This window comes from Leopardus geoffroyi, chromosome D1 (genome assembly GCF_018350155.1).
Source record: "Leopardus geoffroyi isolate Oge1 chromosome D1, O.geoffroyi_Oge1_pat1.0, whole genome shotgun sequence".
NCBI lineage: Eukaryota > Metazoa > Chordata > Mammalia > Carnivora > Felidae > Leopardus > Leopardus geoffroyi.
In genome coordinates, this window is record NC_059329.1 from 25,856,904 (window position 1) to 25,881,282 (window position 24,379).

General features: G+C 37.5%; 1 protein-coding gene across 6 annotated transcripts in view; it reads right to left on the minus strand.

Annotated features, from left to right (window-relative positions):
• The window catches only part of ARHGAP32 (Rho GTPase activating protein 32), a 298,650-nt gene that overhangs the window by 64,485 nt on the left and 209,786 nt on the right, over nt 1-24,379 (minus strand). For all 6 annotated transcript variants that reach the window (XM_045483461.1, XM_045483459.1, XM_045483460.1 and 3 more), the window contains one exon: nt 12,368-12,449. In XM_045483461.1, the coding sequence (XP_045339417.1) occupies nt 12,368-12,449 (82 nt within the window). The remainder of the gene's footprint in view (nt 1-12,367; nt 12,450-24,379) is intronic.

Genomic DNA, 24,379 nt, shown 5'->3' on the forward strand with positions numbered 1-24,379 from the left:
CACTATACCTTTTACTTCTTTGTTTACCTTTTTCTCTCCTTCGCATCACACTTGAATACAAAACCCCAAAATGACAATATTTGTCTGCTGTGTTTGCTGTTTTGGTCCTAGTACTTAGTATGTACTTCATAAATTCTGATCAATGAATGAGTACTGGAAATGACCAAAAATGGGAACAGCTGCTTTACTTATGGAGAAGACTGATTAGGGGCCTACACCTAGCACTGGCTAATGGGCATACGGGAGGTCAGGAAACATTTTTGATTACTCTAGTAGAAATTGTTCATATTTTTAATTATCAATCAACTGTTTTAGAGCAAACATTATATATAAAGGATGCAAACTGGTATAAAATAAAATATCCACCAGTAACCAAAACAATTTAGGTGAGGAAAAAGACATAAAAAGTGAAGAATCAAATTCAAAATAAGATGGCTCATTACTATACACTATTTCCAAATGACGGATACAAATAATAGCTACTGACGGCTAAAATGGAGTCCCTTTTTATTCAAAATATAATCTTAGGATGAGGATCGCTGAGTCACCTGGGAGTTCATTGGAAATGCAGAGTCCCAGGTCCCACCCCAGACCCACTGAATCACAATCCACAGTTTTTAATACCACCTCTCAGGCACACTGAACGCACATGAACGTTTTCGAAGCAGTGGTCTAAAGAACCTTCATGAAGAACATAGTAAACATTTCAGCGAGGAGAAAGATCAGAGTCAGAGTAAGCGGGGAAACCCAAAGTATACTACAAGGTAAAGAAACATGTTCCTGATACTAAGGTATAGATAAGGGAAACATTTGGTTACAAAGACGAGATAGTTCCAGTTATTTATGGAGCACCTCAATTCTAGACTAAAGATTTTGTACATAATTCTGGAGCAGAGGGACATTACTGAAGTTTTCTGAAGCTAGGGATTATGAGATAAAAGTTGTATTCTAGGGGTGCCTGACTGACTCAGTCAGTAGAGCATGCGACTCTTTTCTTTTTTAAGGTTATTTATTTATTTATGGGGGGGCGAGGGGCAGAGAGAAAGGGAGACAGAGATTCTTCATGCTGTCAGCACTGAGCCCGACATGGAGCTTGATCCCAACCTGAGCCGATATCAAGAGTCAGACGCTTAACCAACTGAGCCATCCAGGTGCCCTGAGTGTGGGACTCCTGATATCAGGGTTGTGAGCTTGAGCCCCATGTTGAGTGTAGAGATTACTTACATAAAACTCTAAACAAAAGAAGTTATGGGGGCACCTGGGTGGCTCAGGCTCAGGTCATGATCTGGAGGATCAAGCCCCACATTGGGTTAACTGCTGTCAGCACAGAGCCCACTCTGTGCCCCTCTCTCTGCCCCTACCCCACCTGCGCTCTCTCAAAAATAAACATTAAAAAAAAAAGTTTGATTCTAGAAATTCATTTTAGCAGTATTAAGAGAGAGGAAATAATCACGTGTCCACTGTATGAACCTCCTGTGAGAGAGGTAAAGATGAATGAGACACGCTTACCCTTTGTGAGGAGACAGCACTTTGGGAGCAAGTGGCAGAGGTGCCGTCAGACTTGGCCAGGGGTAAACAGGAGATGGGGGTAGGGAGAGGGGGGTTAGCAAGCTCTCACAGAGGAAGCAGGTCATGGCCTGAAGCCTGAAACACAAGGAGGATTTCAAGTGGCCAAAATGGGGAGGAGGGCACTTCACCCTCTGGGCACAATGGGAGCACTTTGAGTGCACGTATGTTCACAGCACACAGAAGCAACGCCCAGCAGAGTGCACTGGGAGAAAGACGAGATCAGGAGAGCAGAGGAGGAGGATGCCTACAAACGCTGTTACAGAACAGAGTGTGGAGTGAGGGTTTATATGTAGTGAGGAAAGACTGAAGGATACTGTTTGGGTTAATTAGTCATGAGAAAGGATGAAGGCTGACTGAAATTAGCCCATTAAGCAAGGTCCTAGAAACACTTCTCTTCATCCTCCATTAAACCCATCTTTGCCCCAACTTCTGTTCTGTTAGTATAAGCCTTGTGAAAATCCAAATATGTTTTTATTCATGCCTATTGTAATAAAAGCTGAACATATTAAATAAATATTTGTTTTGAGAGAGAGAACAATAAACTTTATCTCTACTCAATGTTCTACAGTGGGACAAATTCTGGATTTTGAGTGAATCAACCACAAATGAGTTCATTTATGTCTTGGTACACCACACAGTGAGAGCTACGTTAAGTATTGGCCATGGTTACCACCAGACATCAGAAAATTTCAGCAAATCCCAGTTGTGAACCCTCAGGCAAGCTGTTTAACCTCCCTGAGTTTCCTGGGCTCCATTTGTTAACACAAGGTGTGGCAGGATACAGGAATACACCCCCTACCCCCAAACCTCACAGGACTGCATCAAGAGTCAAATTCCAATTGACAGAAGGGAAAAAAAAGTATCCATAAACTCTAAAGCACTTGACAGATATGTGCCATTATGAATCTTCTACCTGTTTTTCCCTAATGCAGAGTATGAAAATATTATCTTAATCTGTCACTTGCAATGTATTCAGAAAGAAACTTCCCAGGGCATTCTAGCATTTTGGTACAAATCTGTATCTTACATCAATGCCTTCCAGGGTGCTGATTTTAATATCCGATTCTTGAAGTACTGGCCTCCAGAATATAAGGAAGCATATGTTCAATACAGTGCTGCACACGGGATAAAAACCTGTACCTACTTTACTTGATACAAAATGTCTGGTCAGTGACATGTTAAGGAAACATGGTTACAGAAGAGGAAAGTGCTACAAACTCGAAGAAAGAAAACAAACAATCCAGGAGCAAACAAACGAAAATAAAGGAAAAAACTCTAATTAGGCAAAGTTGCAAGTAAAACAAAGAAAGCAAGACACTAAAGGACCAATTCCCTAAAAGAAGAAAATAAAGAACTTTTTTTTAATTTCAAAATTATGCTACAAATTCAGACTAATTTGTTACCTTATAAACTACTTCTTACCATAAGGATTTCATCAGTATTATATCTAATTACTAAGTTTTTTCTCGAAATGAAAGCCTCAGCTACTTTTATGTCTGGTAATCAAAAAATTCAGCTGTTGCCCCCCCCCCCCAAAAAAGCCAAATATTTATAATGCAAACTCCATTCAAGTGGCATCCAAAGAGGCTCCTTTGGTCCCATCATGGTCCCATGAAAACTACTATAATTCATTTGTCTTAGTGGTATACTGTGAGATGTTGGCATATAGATTTTACCAACAAATATTAATTTTGTATCTACATAAATCTAGTTTTTGACACTCTGGAATTTAAATGACATAAGAGTGGATAAATATAAATCAATAAGTACTACAGCTGACATTTATTAAGTATCCAAGGGCTTTAGATGCCTTATCCCTAATCTTCAAAGGGATGTTGCCTCACTTTTTTAAATAAGGGAATTAAAAGTCAGAGAAGCCAAATGTAAAATGTGGCACAGGGATTAAAACTTGAGGTTGGAAGCCTATGCTCTTATCCCTTCAACCGTGTTGTTTTCAAACGTGTATATAAATTAAATATCTAAATTAAACCTACTGTCAGAAAATATCTATGTTATGGGGTGGTTGCATTAAGAAGGACCCTTGGAAATCACCTATTTGGAAAGGATGGAGTTAAGGAGAGATACAATCTATTTTTTCATATTTTATAAAGTAATACTTTTTTATTATAAAGGGGTTGAATAATACAGAAGCAAACAGAGAAAATATTAAATTTCTTTTGCTGATGTCTACAATCTCATTCCCCTTTCTAGTTGGTATATATCCTTCCAGATCATTTTCTATGAATTTACAATGAGATTATTCTATGTTGTGATTTGCTTTTTCATTTAACAATAAATCACAGAAACCAATTCCATATGACTTTCTTTTTAAGGGCTGCAGAATATTTCACACACATAAATAGATAAGGAAGTATCTATTTTGAAACTGTGATTTCCAACATTTGAATATTAAAGCAATACTGCAAAGAATGTTTACCTGGATGGGAGATATATTTAAAGAATGAAAAGTGACCAATTCAAAAATGACAAAGGACTTGAACTGGCATTTCTCCAGAGAAGATATACAAATGGCCAATAAACACATGAAAAGATGTTCAACATCATTCCATTTCTGTATAATCACCACCTGGATCCACAGAACACTGCTAGCACTCCAGAATCCTCTCTCCTACCCATCCCAGTCACCTATCCCCTTCCTCCCATCCAAAGTTAACTGCTATTCTGAATTCTAACACCACAGAACCATCTTAAGCTCTGTGATTCTGAACTCTCTCCTTATCTATGTGGAATTATACGGCGTATGTATGCATGTACGTATAGCACGCTTCTCTCACTCAACACTTACTTTTTTTTTTTTTTTTTAATTTTTTTTTTTCAACGTTTATTTATTTTTGGAACAGAGAGAGACAGAGCATGAACGGGGGAGGGGCAGAGAGAGAGGGAGACACAGAATCGGAAACAGGCTCCAGGCTCTGAGCCATCAGCCCAGAGCCCGACGCGGGGCTCGAACTCACGGACGGCGAGATCGTGACCTGGCTGAAGTCGGACGCTTAACCGACTGCGCCACCCAGGCGCCCCAACACTTATTTTTGTGAGATTCACCCATATCGTGGCAGACAGCCAGAACTCATTTCATTTTCACCGGTGTAGAAGAATGCGTTCAATGAATGTGCCTTTATTTATCCATCCCATTACGGATATACCTCTGGTTTTTCAAGTTTTTTGACAATTAGGACTAAGGTTGCTATAAACATTCTATATTTACCTAAGAGTGAACCTGCTGGACCCCAGGGTATGTGTCAACTTCAGTATGTAATACCAAACAATGATTGTCCCACATTATCTCCCATCAGCAGTGTGAGAGAATTCCTACTGATGTATATGCTTGCCAACCTTTGGTATTATTATTCTTAAATTTTAACCTCTGGTGGGTATGTATTAGAGTCAATGAGATTTCAGTTTGCATTTCCCTAAAGACTGATGACGTTTACCATTTTGTCATATGCTTATGAGCATTTTGGATATTTGTTGTAAAGTACCTATTCAAGTTTTCACTTAATTAAACAAATCATTTTATCGGTCCCTTCCTTACTGATTCTTTACACACTTTAGTTATGTGACCTTTGTCAAATATCTTTCTCATTTTGTGATTTGCTTTCTTCATTATCTTAATAGCATTTAAGATCAAGTTCTGATCTTTAATTAAATTGAATTATTAAGCTTTTCAGTTAAGATTACTGCTTATGTTTATCCCGAGATCATGAAAATAGGTCATGAAGATACTCTCCTGTATTATCTTCTAAGAGTTTTATTGTTTTACCTTTCACATACAGATCTGTAATTCTCCCAGAAATGATTCTGTATACAGGGTTAAATAAGAATTTTATACACTCATACACACACACACACCCCTCAAGGTGACCTAGCACCATTTATTGAAATAACTGTCCTTTTGACATTGCTCTGCAAAAAAGTATCTATGTATTCACAGGTTTGTTTCTGGACTCTATTCTGTTCCACTAATCTATTTGTCTGTCTACCCTTGAATTAATATCAGTACCTTAAGTGAATTTTTAACAATAAATCTTGATATTTAAAATAGTAAGTTTCCCACTTTATTGTTCTTCAAAATTGTCTTGGGATTTAGGTCTCTGCATTTCCATAATTATTTTAGAATCAGTTTAGAACCAGTTGTCAATTTCCACAAAAATTCTAACTCAAAACTTGGGGCATTCATCAGTAACTCTGCCCTACTGGGCTCTGAGCTCCAATTTTTGTTCTCCTAGGACTACTGTGCCTTTCTCTACTCTATCAGTAGATACCCTAGGGGAATAAGGTCTCCATATACTGAAGTCTGTCTTCAGGATGTCCTTTTTCTGCTTAGCCTCAGCTCAGTAATTGTTTACTGCCTTATTAACTCTCCAATGCTTCAAAGAGATATTTTTTTTATTCCTGTCCAAATCTTCTGTTTTCAGAGCAAAGGCTTTATCTAAATTCCCTTGTCCTTCATTTTAAGAAGAAAATAAGCATTGCCCTGCTTTTCTCTTACCCTCTCTCCCTACTTTCCTTTCTCTCCCCTCTCCCTCCCCCAACCCTTTTTCTTTCTTTCTAGACAAAAAGGTGGATAACAGAAGAAATGAGGAATCCCACTATGGAAATTACAAAAAAGACAAAATGTTGATCCAAGAAATAAAATAAGGGGCACCTCGGTGGCTCAGTCAGTTAAGCGTCCGACTTCAGCTCAGGTCATGATCTCACAGTTTGTGAGTTTGAGCCCCGCGTTGGGCTCTGTGCTGACAGCTCAGAGCCTGGAGCCTGCTTCGGATTCTGTGCCTCCCTCTCTCTGCCCCTCCCCTGCTCGCACTCTATCTTTCTCAAAAATAAATAAACCTTAAAAAATGTTTTTTAAAAAAGAAATAAAATAAGAATTGAAGAATTTATCAGGTGGGCTTAAGAGAAGCCTACACAGAAGAATAACAGAACTTTAAGAGAGGTCAATAAAAGTAAACTGGAAAGAGAGGGTGTGCAAGACAGTATCAAAGAGTGCAACCAATCTGTAAAGGAAAAGAGGAAGATCAACGATTGCACAGAAGAAATACTGTAAAGATAATAGCTGAGAAAACTAAAAACTTGAAGAAAGATATCAATGAATAAATCCAACTGCTCCATAAGCTACAAGCAGAATAAACACACACAAAAAACTACGTATGCTTTCCCTTCTTCCCCCCTCAACCTCACCTTCTCCCATCAAACTGTAACTGTGATGATTCAACTGCCAATTTCTTGTGGACAAGCTTCTATCTTTCTTCCTCTTTTCCTTCCTCTTCTTTTCTACCTTCCTCTCCCACCTACTCCCTCCCCCACCACACCTTCTTTTTCTTAAGGCAACACGGATACTTGTTTTCTTGATCAGGACATGGTGACTCAATGATTTTATTTTTACATACACAAATAATTGAACATATTGAGAACATTAAGAAGAACTCCGAAGGGAAAAATTTTCCTATTGCCCTTGTTGTGTAATAATATAGGGAGCTTTAAATTTCAGCCTCAAACTATAGCTGCATCTTTCAGATTTGGCATCTAACAGTAACAGATGGCAATGTTAAAAATAAATAGAACATTCAAGTTGTTTATACTGTAGGCAAAGACAGTTTTAAAGTGTGAAACAAGCCTGAGGCTAACAGAATTCACATCATCCTTTTCGAAATATATTAAGAATCCACATTTCCTTATGCCAATCCTGCAATGCTGCTCACAGAAGATAAAATACTAGCTTTTAAAGGTGTGCTGGCATTATAAGTCATCACCAATTTAGAATTAACATTGTCCTACAGGTCTAGTTTTCCAGAACTATCAATACCTTGTTTTCCAGAACTATCAATACCTGATTAACTTTCTCAAGTTTTAAAGCTTCTGGAGCTTATCGCTATTAGAAATGTCACTTTCTCGTTCAAAACATGAGAAAGTATTCAATTGACAAAATTGAATACCAATATTAAGCTAATTTTTAAAACTAAGTTTGCAGGATATCTCTGAGGCAAAATATCAAAGATGATATTTAATACCTAATAAGTTAAGTGTATACAGAAGAAATGCATATAAAAATAATGCATAAAAGACAACAATAAATTTTTGATGTTGAATTTAATAACTTCAAAATAATGATACAAAAAACCATGGTCATCTTAACAGATCGATAAAAAGTACTTGACAAAGCCAACATCCTTTCATGATAAAATCATTCAAGAAATTAAGAACTGAAGGGTGCTTCCCCAATCTGATAAAGGGCATCTATGAAAACCCAGCAACTAACATCTTACTTAATGGTTAGTTAAGAAATGGATGTTTTCTCCTAAGGTCAGAAATAAGACAAGGATGGCCATAGTCTTGCCAGGGAAATTGGACAAGAAGAAGAAATAAAAAGCATACAGATTGCAAAGGAAGAAGTAAAAATATATTCACAGATAATTTGATCTTGTATATAGAATATCCAAAGGAATTCACTAAAAAAAAAACTATTAGAATAAACATTTCAACAAGATTTCATGATTTCATGATTAATATACAAAATTAATTGTATTTCTATGCATTTGCAATGAAAAAGAAAATGAAGTCAAGAAAGTAATTCCATTTACAATAGCATCAAAAATAATAAAAATAAATTTAACAAAAAAAATGCAAACGTACACTCTGAATACTACAAAACATTGAACAAAATTAAACAAGCTCTAAATAAATGGAAAAACATCCCATGTTCATGAACTGAAAGACTTAATAAATACTGGTAAGAGGATAATACTTCCCAAATTGATATACAGATTTAATATAATCCCTATCAAAATCCAGCTGACTTCTTTGTAGAAACTGACAAGATGATTCTAAAATTCATACGGAATTGCAAGGAACCCAGAAGAGCCAAGTCAATCCTGAGAAAGAATAAAGTTTTAAGAGCAAAATTTGCCACAAAACAAACACATGCTGACAGCATGGAGCCTGCTTGGGATTCTCTCTCTCCCTCTCTCTCTGCCCCTACCCTGCTCATGCTATCTCTCCAACTTAAAAAAACAAAGAACAGACATATAGATCAGTGGAACAGAACTGAAAGTCTAAAAATAAACTTATATGTCCAAGGTCAATTTTCTGCAAGGGAGTCAAGATAATTCAATGGGGAAGGAGTAATCTTTTTTTCAAAAAATAGTGCTGAGACACCTAGATGTCCAATGGAGTTGAACCTTATACCAGACACAAAAATTAACTCAAAGTTTACTAAAATCTAAGACCTAAAACCATAAACTTCTTAGGAGAAGATATATGAGTAAATCTTGACCTTGGGTTAGGCAAAGTCTTCCTACATAAGACATCAAAAGCATAAGGAACAAAAAAAGATAAACTGAACTTCATCAAAATTAAAAAAAATTATACTTCCATGGACAGAATAAAGACAAGCAAAGACAACCCACACAATGTGAGAAAACATATGCAAATCATATTGTCTGATAAAGCACTTGTATCTAGAATATACATAGAATACTTAAAGAATATATAAAGAATGTATATAAAGAATACTTGCCAATTAAAAAATGGGAAAAGGATCTGAATAGACATTTCTCCAAAAACATGCAAATGGCTAATAAGCACATAAAAAGATACTCAACATGATTAGTCATCAGGAAAATGAAATCAAACTCCCAAAGATACACCACTTTGTAACTACTACGATGGCAATAATCAAAAACACACTAACAAGGATATGGAACAACTGAAACTCTCATACACACTGCCAGGGCGTATTGTAAAAAATACTTTGTAAAGCAGTCTGGTAGTTCTTCAAAGGTTAAACATAGAGCTACCATATGACCCAGCAGTTTTACTCCTAGATATATACTTGAGAGGTGAATATATATATATCCACACAAAAACTTATACACTGATGTTCATAACTGCATTATACATAATAGTCAAAAATGGAAACAACTCAAAATGGGTGGATAAAATATGGCCTCTCCATACAATGGAATATTACTTTAGCCATAAAAAAGAATGAGATTCTGATACATGGATGAACCCTGAAAACACTGTGCTAAGTCAAAGAAGCTAATTACAAAAGACCACTATTGTATGATCATGAAAGGTCTGGAATAGGGAAATCTATAGAGAGAGAAAATAGACTAGTAGCTGCTTAGGGCTGGAGAAGAGGGATGGGGTTGAGGCACCTCTCTGCTAAAGGTTATGGGATTTTCTTTTAAGTTAATGACGCCGTGTTTAAAAAAAAGAAAAAAAAACCCTATAGTCATCACAACCACAAATTAACATCTACTGAGCAAGTACCCACTGAGAAAGTTTTTTAGTAAGTTTACCCAAAGAAGGGGAATTTTTTTTTCAACGTTTATTTATTTTTGGGACAGAGAGAGACAGAGCATGAACGGGGGAGGGGCAGAGAGAGAGGGAGACACAGAATCGGAAACAGGTTCCAGGCTCTGAGCCATCAGCCCAGAGCCTGACGCGGGGCTCAAACTCACAGACCGCGAGATCGTGACCTGGCTGAAGTCGGACGCTTAACCGACTGCGCCACCCAGGCGCCCCATCAAAGAAGGGGAATTTAACAGAGGATAAAATGTCTTGAAAAGAGACTGAGAGGAGAAAGCAGGAAAAGATCTCTCTGACCTCAGCCGTAGCAATTTCTTACTTGACACATCCCCAAAGGCAAGGGAATTAAAAGCAAAAATGAACTACTGGGACCTTATGAAGGTAAAAAGCTTCTGCACAGCAAAGGAAACAACCAACAAAACTAAAGGCAACCAAAGGAATGGGAAAAGATATTTGCAAATGACATATCGGACAAAGGGCTAGTATCCAAAATCTATAAAGAGCTCACCAAACTCCACACCCGAAAAACAAATAACCCAGTGAAGAAATGGGCAGAAAACACGAATAGACACTTCTCTAAAGAAGACATCCAGATGGCCAACAGGCACATGAAAAGATGCTCAACGTCACTCCTCATCAGGGAAATACAAATTAAAACCACACTCAGATATCACCTCACGCCAGTCAGAGTGGCCAAAATGAACAAATCAGGAGACTATAGATGCTGGAGAGGATGTGGAGAAACAGGAACCCTCTTGTACTGTTGGTGGGAATGCAAATTGGTGCAGCCACTCTGGAAAACAGTGTGGAGGTTCCTCAGAAAATTAAAAATAGACCTACCCTATGACCCAGCAATAGCACTGCTAGGAATTTACCCAACGGATACAGGAGTACTGATGCATAGGGGCACTTGTACCCCAATGTTTATAGCAGCACTCTCAACAATAGCCAAATTATGGAAAGAGCCTAAATGTCCATCAACTGATGAATGGATAAAGAAATTGTGGTTTCTATACACAATGGAGTACTACGTGGCAATGAGAAAGAATGAAATGTGGCCCTTTGTAGCAACATGGATGGAACTGGAGAGTGTTATGCTAAGTGAAATAAGCCATACAGAGAAAGACAGATACCATATGGTTTCACTCTTATGTGGATCCTGAGAAACTTAACAGAAACCCATGGGGGAGGGGAAGGAAAAAAAAAAGAGGTTAGAGTGGAAGAGAGCCAAAGCATAAGAGACTCTTAAAAACTGAGAACAAACTGAGGGTTGATGGGGGGTGGGAGGGAGAGGAGGGTGGGTGATGGGTATTGAGGAGGGCACCTTTTGGGATGAGCACTGGGGGTTGTATGGAAACCAATTTGACAATAAACTTCATATATTGAAAAAAAAAAAAAAAAAAGAAAAGAAAAGAGACTGAGAATCCTGTCTGAAGTAGAACTGTAGAGAACACTGTTTTGAAGTATTTTTCTCTACTAAACAGTAAAAGTAGTCTGCCTAAAAATTTAAAATTCCTATGAGAATTCTTAATCTTCTGTGAAGAAACAAGCTTCAAAAGCGTATTACCTTTACCTGAATACTATAAGCAAATATGATTTGATGTATGCTTGGGGGGCAGAGGTGGGGAAATACTAAATAAGCTTTCTCCCCCCTAATTTTTATATATAGGTCCTAACCCTAAAAGATACTTTAAGGAAAATATTACAAATAAATTCTGAGGCCCAGCAAATTTTTCTTTTTCTTTTACTGCGGGCAGAGTATGGAGAAGGGCAAAGAAAGGTGAAGGGAATATAATACAAGTAGGAGACGTAAATCTGATTACTTCCTCTTCCCTCCAAAATCTTTCAGTCTTTGTTTTTGTTTTCCTTTAAAAATTTTATATAACATTAAAAACTTCCAAGCTAAGTATTCTGTACAATCTACCTAGATTAAATCACCCCAATAAAAACAAGTTTCCATTTTGATTTTCACCCCCTGTAACACTGCTTTATTCATTAAATAATCCACATATTTATAGAGCACTATAAATATACTATTAAGTAATGAGAAATGCTGTTTAAAATAGTTTTGGTGTTCACAATCATTGATAAAATATACATTCCCTTCATTTATTAGTTTCCAGCTAATCACATCATTTGTGTGAGTTCTTTAAACCTGTTATTTTCATCATTGTGTTCATTCATAAGCTATATCCCTACTATATAATTATAAAAACAAATAATGACAAAGATTAATGGAACAAATAGTTCTTTGAAATTATCTAAAATGTTGATGTATCTTTGTGAAATGATCAATAAAGAAATAAGAATATTTTAAAACTCAAAACCTCCTAAAATTAAGAATGCATACATATCATGTCAATAAATGGCAACAGCAGCAAAACAAGCTGGGTGCTTGACTACAAGAGAAAACCTGTTTCTTTAAGCAGTTGATAAAATCATCACCCTGATGAAAAAGTGTACTCACCTGGTTTTGGCACTGAGTTGGTCACTGACTGGGGGACTTTCTGATTAATTAACTCCACGCAGTGTCCAGGAAAGAGACCCACCTAAGGAAGAAAAGCAGCAGAGAGAGGATTCTAAACCAGAGAGCAGACCAGTGTGTGAACAGTGCCAATTCAATTCCAGTAATATACTCCACAGTCCCTCCCAAAGGATTCTATTATTCCAAGACTCTAAATCACAGATGATACCAATTACACAAACAAATAATAAAACAATCTGTTGCTATGTGTGTACAGGGTTGTGTTTTATTCGTCCAAATATCTAAGTCTGCTTTTTTAGTTTTAGCTTTTAATTTACCAAACTTTTTTTTTACACCGTTCAAATATGCAGTCTGAAACCAAGCTAAGCATGCAGTACCTATAACTTTTACCTCTTAATAACTTACTTTGCTGAAATTTCAACCTAGTTGTGTTGGTATCTCCACAGCCAACTTTTATATTTGTCTTCTCTATAATTAAAAAAAAATCAACACTAAACCACATTCAAATTTTTTTGTGAATTTTCTGCTCATTTCTCCCACAGGTTTCATGAAAAATGACAGGACTAAAATAAATTGGTGAAACAACACTCATTTCACATCCTGCTGTTGTGAAAGAGCCAGTAGTGTGTGAATACGTGGGAAAGCAAAAGAGAAGAAAACAGGGGCGCCTGGGTGGCGCAGTCGGTTAAGCGTCCGACTTCAGCCAGGTCACGATCTCGTGGTCCGGGAGTTCGAGCCCCGCGTCAGGCTCTGGGCTGATGGCTCAGAGCCTGGAGCCTGTTTCCGATTCTGTGTCTCCCTCTCTCTCTGCCCCTCCCCCCTTCATGCTCTGCCTCTCTCTGTCCCAAAAATAAATAAACATTGAAAAAAGAGAAGAAAACAACCAAACTCAGCAGTAGTGACAGACTCTGGCTTTGACAAACACACCACTTTGACCTAATCGCAGAACTGCTCATGGTGGTAGATACAGAATCTTAAGAAGCTATATTAGGAAAATACTGAGATCACCCACAGACCACCCAGATCACACAGAGATACTGGATAGCCAACAGAATAAATACAGAGATAAATAGCTTGGAAACAAAAGTAAAAAGAAGATCTTTGCCAATATTTATAGATGTTTCCTTAGATAGGAATATAATCAGGCTACCATGCAACAGATGTTAAAGCTGAACATGAAAACTACATCACTTTTACATCCCTCTGTTGACAGACTCGGGAAGAATGGAATGGTCTTCCAAGAGTTATGACTCATCATGAAGTTCTGAGCTGTATAATTTCCATCTGTGTGGGATTATTTTCACATATGCATTTGCTGCATTCTTATTTCGATTTCTGGATCAATATTCCATGGTAGTTCTTAAGAGTATGAAGATGTAACCAGTTATCATGAGTTGAAAAGGGGTTTTTAACAAGTTATCAGTTTTGTTTAAAAGCTCTCTGATTTGGGGATTCTTAAAGTCCCTATGCATTGCCTTCCAAAACAATGTTTTGTTTGTTTTACTGGTGAAATTTCATACAATATTTTATTCAACTTCCTATTTAGCCAAACAAGTAGAAATTCTTTCAAGATCGATTAGAACCAGATAAGACTCACCTTGAAAAACCCTTCTCATTCTTTCTTACACAAATCCATTATGAGAGGTTAACAGTGCAGCCTCAAAGGTAAGAGTGCTTGGGTTCAATTCTAGGTCTGCTTACAAGATCAGGTTCGCAACCTAGCCTCTGTTTCAGTTTCTTCATCTAAACAATGTAATAGTACCTAGCTCCTAAGTGCTGTTATGAGAACTAAATGGATCAGCATAAGCAAAATGCATATAGTTAGCACCCATTAAATGTCAGTATCCAATATGTTGGTTACCAGAAGACCTTGAAGGCTCCAGCTCCTCCATTAAATGGATGACACATAATACTTACCACCTTCTGCACATACAGACTTAAGTTTGTTTCCTGCCTATGAAATATCATTCTTTCCATAAAATTAGAATTCATTTCAACTTATAAACATTTTCTGCAATTTTCTAGCGAGAAAAGACCAGGATCTAAATAAACTTGGCCCACCTACTTACTAGGCTCTGTGATCTGGAGCAAATTAGTTAACATCTGTTTCAGTTTCTTAATTTGTGAAAATGGGGATAACAGGAGTGCCTGGGTGACTCAGTCTGTTGAGTGTCCAGCTTCAGCTTGGGTCATAATCTCAGGGTCATGAGATTGAGCCCCGCAGCAGGTTCCACACTAAGTGTGCAGACTGCTTAAGATTCTCTCTCTCTCTCTCTCTCTCTCTCTCTCTCTGTCCCACCCTCTCCCCTGCTCACACATGCTCTCTCTGCAACATAAAAAAAAAAATTTAATAAAAAACAGGATAATATTAGCTACCACAATAATTTGTATGAAAGCACCCAGCCGAGTTTCTAAACATGAATATCTTTCAGCAAATAAAAACTAGTTTTTTGTCACTTCCTAACAAAAACTGAACAAAGTTTAATGAACTTCTTTGGGGAACTATATATCAGTTACATTCGTACCTTTTAAATTTGTCTCCATGCATTAGCTTTAAATATATGAGTGAGCATGCTACTGTGTGCTATGTAAAGGTCCATGGTATGTTCCTTTACTGCCTATCTCCAATCCCTGCTCACTTGTCTCCCTTTAAAATAAAGTATATTACCATCAGCTAAATTATATATTCAGTGCCCACACTCCTTGCATGCAGGTGTAGCCACAGCACGTGTAAATACAGCTCTATTACCACTATTCTGTTTCCTTCCTCCTGTTTTGAATCCAGGTATCAAGATTGGACCTGTAGTGGCCATCATTTGACCTTAAAAGAAAAGCCAAGAGAATCTTAGAGATTTCTGCTTAGCATCAGTTAGCTGCTAACTCAACAGCCATCAGTCACTTTTTCTGTTCGCTTTTCCTAGTTTGTTCACCAAAAGCATTCCTAGTTAATAAGTCTTTTAATTAGAAGAGTTGACTCTATAAATTTGTGAAAGGCAAATAGATTCTATTTTCCTATTATAAAATTTCCATCATAAAAAATGAAGTTGTGTTCTACTGAAAATATACACAATAATGTAACCTTAAGAAAGAACGTAAGTAAAACTAAAAATATACTTAATGAACATTTACTTTTCTGATTCATACTGAAACTAATATTTTACCAAATATCAACAATTCTGGCAAACTCAAAATGTCAAATGTTAAAAGCGACCGGAACTCTGATAATATGATTTATGTATGAACTATGTCATCCTGTGTCATAGATTATTCTTTCTGCAGCAGTGACAATTTCTAAAGCTCTAATTTATAGGACTGAGATGGGTGAGGAAAATTGGGTATATTGGGAGGGGCCAAGATGAGTTTCAACTCCAGGAATAAGAAGGAAGAGAGAGAAAAGACCAATCTATCTAGAGATAGTCCCCCCCACTTTATCCACAGTTTTGCTTTGTTTCAGTTACCCGCAGTAAACCATGGTCTGGAAGCAGATGATTCTCCTTCTCACGACGTCACAATGCCTACGTAATTCACGTCACTTCATCTCATCACATAGGCATTTATCATCCCACATCATCACAAGGAGAAGGAGTACAGTACAATAAGATATTTGGAGAGCGAGACAGACCACATTTGCATAACTTTTAGTATATTTTTAGAACTGTTTTATTTTATTATTTTTGTCAATCTCTTACTGTGCCTAATTTACAAATTAAACTTTGCCATAGATACATATATATGTATAGGAAAAACCTAGTATTTACAGGGTTCAGTACTATCCATAGTTTCAGGCATTCTCTGGGGGAAAAGGGAGGACTACTGTATATCCCAAAGTGTGCTGATAAAGTTAAACAACTGGCTCTCCAAGAGGAAGGGTCTTGATTTATAGTGTTTGCCAGAGTCCATGGCTGGTGTCAAGACCCGGCGGGTGTGAAGCTACCAACAAGACGCAACCAAACGCAATTGCAAAGAGATGCACAGTAGCCTGTTAGGTAGTATTTATACCACACAAAACACTAGGCAGAAATACCCTCAAGAGCATAGGTAACAGTAAAATATAGTGAAATAATTATAAATAAAGTTTTAAGTATTTATTACCTTTGTTTTTAATACAATTCATTTAACTAAAAATTCATAGGCTTTAATTTTTATTTATTTTTTTTTTAATTTTTTTTTTCAACATTTATTTATTTTTGGGACAGAGAGAGACAGAGCATGAACGGGGGAGGGGCAGAGAGAGAGGGAGACACAGAATCGGAAACAGGCTCCAGGCTCTGAGCCATCAGCCCAGAGCCTGACGCGGGGCTCGAACTCACGGACCGCGAGATCGTGACCTGGCTGAAGTCGGACGCTTAACCGACTGCGCCACCCAGGCGCCCCATAGGCTTTAATTTTTAAAAGCAGCTGTGTTTCACAGTTGTACCACCAAATTCCTAAAAATTTCATGACTTGCTCTGGCTCACCACTAATCTATACCTACACACTGGGTCCTGTGCCTGTCGTAACCCTAATAGCTCCTGGGAATAGGTTTCAGGCAGCTTGACCAATACATGGCTTCCTCTCCAACTGCAAGTGCATAAGGAAAGACCTAAATGCAACAGACTGCAATCTGAATCTTCTGACCTTCTTCTACATTGAGGATGGGCTCACACAGTAAAGGAAATAGGTTTGGTGACAAAAGTAAATGTACTGAAAAAAATATTCTGGTACAACTTAGAGGGAATGTTGGATAAGAAACTACTGTCTTAAAATAAGGCTGGAGCTTTGGTAACAGTGAGAATAGAATGAAATCACTGCTTACCAATGGAGCCTAATCCTAACTATAGTCTCTCTGAGGCAACTAATCAAAATCTAACAGGAATTTCAACACAACAATGTGCTTATCACTGATTTTTTTAAAAAAAATCCTATTCTAATAGTTGATTTATGTAATTAATGGCTAGTGAAAGTTTAGGACTTAGCATAACAAAATATTTTTTTGTATTAAGCATAGTGAATGAAGTCATGCTCTTACTTCCAGAGATATACCACAGATTTTTCATCAATGTAACTATGTGGCCTCAGAGAGTTTCTAATTTTTCATTTTCAGACTACAACTTCCTATCTTCCCAGGTCTCTAGTGTTCATATATTCCATGACAAGAGAAGTTCAAATTCAGAGATACTGCACCCCTTTCCTCCCTATATTTCCCCACTAGGGTACCATCTCCCCTTACAATCATTTGTTTTTACTACTCAGTATGAATCTGTGATTGATCATTTGAACTTTAAAATATATCAGTATTTGGGACGCCTGGGTGGCTCAGTCGGTTGAGCGTCTGACTTCGGCTCAGGTCATGGTCTCACAGCTCTGTGAGTTCGAGCCCCACATTGGGCTCTATGCTGACGGCTCAGAGCCTGGAGCCTGCTTCGGATTCTGTGCCTCCCTCTCTCTCTGACCCTTCCCCGCTCACACTCACTCTCTCTCTCTCTCAAAAATAAATAAAATCATTTAAAAAGTTTATTTAAAAATTTAATAAATAAAAAGTATACCTTTATTTCTTTTATATGTGAAAAATACTGACTTCTTTGAAATTGTAGGTATTGTTTGTATATTTCATTTCAGAAATCACATGGAAGGATTTTAGAAAATATTTATTATAATGAGGGGGTGTAAGTTTGAGGAGTTTAAGAACTACTGCTCTAAACCATTTTGTTAATAATTTCCATGAAATTGAACGTTTAAATATCATTTGGTAGGACATATTCTGATGCTATAAATTATCAAAAGGCTATGGAGAAACAAATTTATGGTATCAATGGCAGTTGCACTAATAATAAAAATAAAAATAGCAACAATACAGAAGATAATTTAAGAAAATTTACATATTTTTATGATCCAAGGGGGAAAAATGCAAAATTGGAACTCACCAAGCTTGTGAACTGGTCCTGGCTATACCATTATGTACTGTCTTGGTGAATCAGAATCAGCACAATTTATCTAAATCTTTTGTCTCTAGATTTCTGTAATTTTTAAATGACAGGTTAGGACGAGACGACCCACTATCATTTTTTCTACAAGGAGACAAGTAGAAGCCACCAGTTCGTTAAATTACTATTGTGATCTATTCGTTGCCCAGAATACCTAGGATTTGATCTAAGCTCGGATATGAAACAGCAGAATAACAATGGGCAAGTTGTTTAAACCCACATGCTTTAGTTCTGTCATCAGCAAGAGATGATAATAGTACCTTCTTCACAGAGTTATAAGAACTAGAGATTAATGGAAAGTACTTAGTACAGCACATTTAAGAAGTACTTTATTTGTAGTATAATATATTTCCTCTTTACTTGAAATTATTTAACATTACCAATGAAAATTTATAGTATATGATTTCCTGAAACTTAGCTAGAGAGGAAATGTTGTGCCTCATTTAATAGTGAGTAATGAAAAGGCGTAGCTTTGGATGCCATATATAAATAATATGATCTTTTTGTAAAGGAACAGGTAAACTTCGCCCCTCTGTTAAATTAGTATGGGGGACAATGTTCCCAAATATCTTCCTTTAGAATAAAGAATACTTTTTTGAAATAAGTTACCTAGAACCATATTAAACTCCTGAGCTAAGAGACCTTTTTATTGTCCATGAACTGCTTCTCTGATATTTGTACACAAAAACACTAACATGACATTGGGGGTAACTATGAAAAATAAAACAGCTGATCCTTTACCATGTTGTAGAGAGCTAAGAGAACGCAAGCTGTATAAAATTCTATCTATCTCTAAGTGGTATTCTATCCATTAGGTTAACTATGTCCCAAATGTGTTTTAAGGAAGATTTCCTGGGGGGTAAAGAGAGTATTTGCTAAACTGTGTTTAATTTCTTCTTTTATCTGTGCATAGGATAAACAATGGGAGGCCACTTGGTGATTCTCACATTTTGTGCTGAATAACTATCTGAAGAACTTGGTAAAATTCAGATTCCTGTCCCCATTCCCCAAGATTCTGATTGGTAATACCTCACTTTAACATGTTTCTCAAGTCATTCTGATGCTAGCTACTCCCAGATAAAACTCTGAGAAACTGCCTAAACAAATACTTCTCAAAGATATTGACATTTTGTATTTGTGTTACGTCTTTTACCTAAGAAAAAAGGCTCCCCAGATACCTCACCTCCTATTTCCAACAAAACTCCACAGCCAGGCACAAAAGCTGATGCCATTTAGTTTTTAAAATAAGGGAAAAAAAATAGTTGTGTTGGGTTTTTTTTTTTTTTTTTTTTGCTTTTGTTTAAGTACATTCTATGATGAAACACTTCAGAAAACAAAGGTAAAAGATGATACACTTTAGGAAACAAAGTAAAAACAGATTTCAGAATTTCTATAGTTAATATAATTTCACACTTCCTACTCTGAGAAGTTTAAGAAAAGAAACAGAGTCACGGTATAATTTAAACACATGGGTGAACTAATCCTTCTGTTCCCACAGCTAAATTATGGTCTAAAACAATACATGGACCAGAACTTGGAAAAATGCTCAACTTTATCAACCACTGGCTGAGTAGCAGTTTACCTACTACCTACAGCACACAGTGAGCACTGTTTCTGGGCAACACCTGAACCAGAATCACATAGATAAAAATACGGTCTTATGCCTCATCCCACCATCACTGAAACAGAATTTTTGGGCTTCGGTCCTGGGACTTTATATTTTAACAAGTTCCCCCGGTGATTTTCAAGTACACTAAGGTTTGAAAATCAGTGGTGAAGGAAAAGCAGAAGCAATTACTGGTAATAGAAGAATGAAGATAGCAGCGTAACACCCTTAAGTATATTAATAAATCCTATAACTTGGACTTTATTTGCAAATTATGACAACAATTTAATACCACTACGCACCTATTAAAATGGCTAAAATCCAAAAAAACCTGAGAACCATCAAATGTTAGTGAGAATGCTGAGAACAGCATCACTTGTTGGTAGGAATGCAGAACGGGACAACCACTTTGAAAGACAGTTGGTGGCTTCTTACAGAGCTAAACACAGGCTTACCATATGATCCAGCAACTGCACTCCTTCATATTTACCCAAAGGAGCTGAGGTCTTATATCCACACAAAAACCTGCACGTGGATGTTTATAGCAGCTTTATTAATAACTGCCAAAAACTGGAAACGGCCAAGATGTCCTGTAATAATTGAACGGAAAAATAAACTCTGGCACATCCATAACAATGAATATTAGTGACAGAAAAGGAATTCTCGAACCACGGAAACACACAGAAGAACTTTAAAGGCACACTGCTAAGTGAGAGAAGCCAGTCTGACTACATACTGTATGGCTCCAACTGTATGATATTTTGAAAAAGCCAAAACTGTGGAGACAGTAAATGATCAGTAGTTCTCAGGGGTTATGAGGAGAGAAGGAAAAAAAGGTAGAGCACAAGGGTTAGGGCAGTGAAACTACTCTGTATGAAGCTGTAATGTTCATACATGTAATTAGGCATTCACTAAAACGCACAGAACTATACATCACAAAGAGTGAACCTTAGTGTAAACAATGGGCTACGGTTAATAATAATGTACGAAATTTGATTTATTAATTATAACAAAAAAGCAAGCCCCAAATTATTTTAATCATTGTGGGGCAGGATGTGAAACTGACATTCTGTATTATATATATCCAAATATTCTGTATCCATGTGATTCTGGCCCAGGATCTAATGATCCTCAGACAACTCTTTTAGAAACAGTACTTATTCTATGCTATCTGTAATCTTTGCAAATCAGCTGGTGGTCAGCAAAGATCAGCATTTTGCCAATGCTATACAATGAATTTGTAAAGCAAGACGTTAATAATAGGAGAAGCTGTGTACATGTCTGTGTGGGGGCGGTGGAAGGGATTATATGAAACTCTATACTACCTGCTCAATTATTCTGTAAATCTGTACTAAAAATGAGGTCTAATTATTCTCTTAATAATAAAGTCACAACCCAGCAATGCACAGCATCAGTTCACAGCAATACACAGGAAAGGCTTCAATACTGATGCCTGTACCTTGTCATGCCTTGAGAGCTGGCCAGAAAGGAGACAACAGACACACGTGACTGTAACAAAAGAAAAGCAGAATCCATGTAACAAGGCATGAACACTTCAAGTTGAGCAGACACGCAAGTGGAGATGCACAGGGCCTGCATACTGACAGCACACTTCCAGAAAGCTTTCCAGCAGTGCTCAGAGCATGATACTACAGAGTTGGCATCTATCCTGGGAAGCAGTGGCCCACAACCTTGTTCCCCTTTACTGTCTCTTCTGGGAACAGTCATCTCTAAATGGCCTTGATCCCCAGGAAAACTACTAGAACCCACCTCAAGGTCAAGCTCAGCCCCTACACATTATTAGTGCAGGCTTCCTGCCTTGGTGGCTCCTCCCCGCATAGTCCACTGACAAAGCCCAGCTTACAATGTCCATCTGTATGTCCAGGACCAGTCAAGTTAGCTAACTGAGGTGCTGGCCGTTTCAGTCTGATCTGTCTGCCCCGCTGGACATCCCACCCTCAGAAGAAACACACAAGACTCTGCATTCCAAAGTCACATTGTCCAGGAAAACTTCCTAGAACTCCCAGGGAATCTTGCTGGGCTCTGAACCTACCATGCATCTAAGAGACCCTGAGGGGAGCACTGAGATCATACCAGACATGCTCCCTGGGGCATAAGGCCCCAGGGTGCCTGACTTAAACTAAGTTTAAGGGTGCCCCTTAAACTAACGAGGGCAGCTCCATTGTTGCCTTTTCTCACACTCAGGTGTAAGACTCTAATTAACAATTCCATGGAGTTAAAATATATACATGTAGAGCGCCTGGGTGGCTCAGTGGTTAAGCGTCCGACTCTTGGGTTTCGGCTCAGGTCATGATCTTACAGTTCATGAGTTCAAGCCCTGCATTGGGCTCTGCGCTGAAAGTGCAGGAGCCTGCTTGGGATTTCTCTCTCCCTCTCTCTGTGCCCCTCCCCAGCTTGCTCTCTTTCTCGCTCAAAATAAATTAAAAAATAAACAAACATAAAATACATACATGGGAAAACCAATGGGCTAAGCCATTATTCCGGTTCTTTCAAACTTAAAAATCAGCGATCTCATCTATAATTATCATATTCATGGAATAAATTCTAATTATCTTCCTCTCTCAACGAAATATTTGAGTAAGGAAGGGCATATGTTTGCCATTTAAAAATACCTAACAAGGGTAGAGAACATCACAAATAGCTTGAAGAGGAGTTTTTTCCTAGATAAAATATATTAATCATCACATAAAAACAACACATGGTAACAGAAATGTTTCCACCAGTAAAACCTATATGCTTTACAGTCCTTAGTTGGTTCATCTTTACAGCATTTTTTGCTGGCTGGGAAGGAAAGATGTTCTTTTTCATAGGGCTGAAAACTGAGGTGGATGAAGTTAATAATGAGACTTAAATGCAGAAATCCTACTTAGTGCTCCTCAGGCAATAGGATGGGGCAGATGTGAATTTGAGACCCTACTCCATCGCTTACAATTAGGTATCTTGGCTGTTTATTAAGCCTCTCATATTGTTTCCCCTCCATAAAAGGACTTAATAGCGTTGTGAAGATTAAAGAAAATATTGTGTATAAAGTGCCCAGCAATACTTTGCACATAATAGATGCTCAATACATGCCTCCCCATTCAACTTCCCCCTGCAATAAGCCATGAGGCATTCTTACAAATGGACGAGTGTTTAGGGACAGCAAAGAAGAGTGGATTGTGTGGATTATTTCCTTACAGTACTGGTCTCATTTTATAAATGAAGTTTTGACAGTGACATTTAAATTTTTTTTTTCAACGTTTATTATTTATTTTTGGGACAGAGAGAGACAGAGCATGAACGGGGGAGGGGCAGAGAGAGAGGGAGACACAGAATCGGAAACAGGCTCCAGGCTCTGAGCCATCAGCCCAGAGCCCGACGCGGGGCTCGAACTCACGGACCGCGAGATCGTGACCTGGCTGAAGTCGGACGCTTAACCGACTGCGCCACCCAGGCGCCCCGACAGTGACATTTAAAAACCAGTCCTGGTTTTATAGGTGACCCCCCACAATGCCCACAATCAACTCCCCTTTTCAAATGCATATCCTAACATGATCTAAACAGAAATGACTGCCCTTCCAAGACTAATTAGGATGAAAAAAATTTTCAGTACTATGTAAAAAAACTTTCACTATCATTTACAAATAAACCCTTTAAGTTTAAAAATCTGTTTTTATTTTAAATAATTTGTTTGGCAATAAGCTAATTTTAACAATTGTTAATTTATATACTAATTTTTAAATGAATAATCTGTTTAGGCTAGAAATTAATTTATGTGACTCTAAATAAAAGAGTTAGGAAGAGGGTGCCTGGGTGGCTCAGTCAGTGTCCGACTCATGATTTCAGTTCAGGTCATGATCTCACAGTTCATAAGTTAGAGCCCAATGTCGGGCTCTGTGCTGAGAGTGAGGAGCCTGCTTGGGATTTTCTCTTTCCCTCTCTCTCTACCCCTTCCCCTACTCATGCTCTCTCTCTCCCTCTCTCTCAAAAAATAAATAAACATTTATTCTTTAAAGTTAGGAATCTATACCTAGCACAAAGTCAGATCTCAATAAATATGTCACATGAAAGAAGGAGAAACCTGCTACCATTTTTACAATAATAGAATTAAAATGTTGAGAAGGACTAGAAGGATTATAAGTGGAATTTTCTAATTAAGAATAAACTAAAGTACAAAGAAAGCAAATGACTTGTCTAAGATTATAAGAAAGGTAGCCATACCAAGAAAACAATATAACTGCCATTTAAAATCCAAATTTATTTTTTCATCATCTTTTAGAGCCTAATGTTTATATATAGCTCATTTCCATGAACATGAAAAATTGACCCCTCAATAGAAAAAAGGATACCCCAGTCTTTTAGTTTTATATTTAATCAAAAGCAACAATTATGCATAGCAATTAAGATAAATGACCCCAATTATTT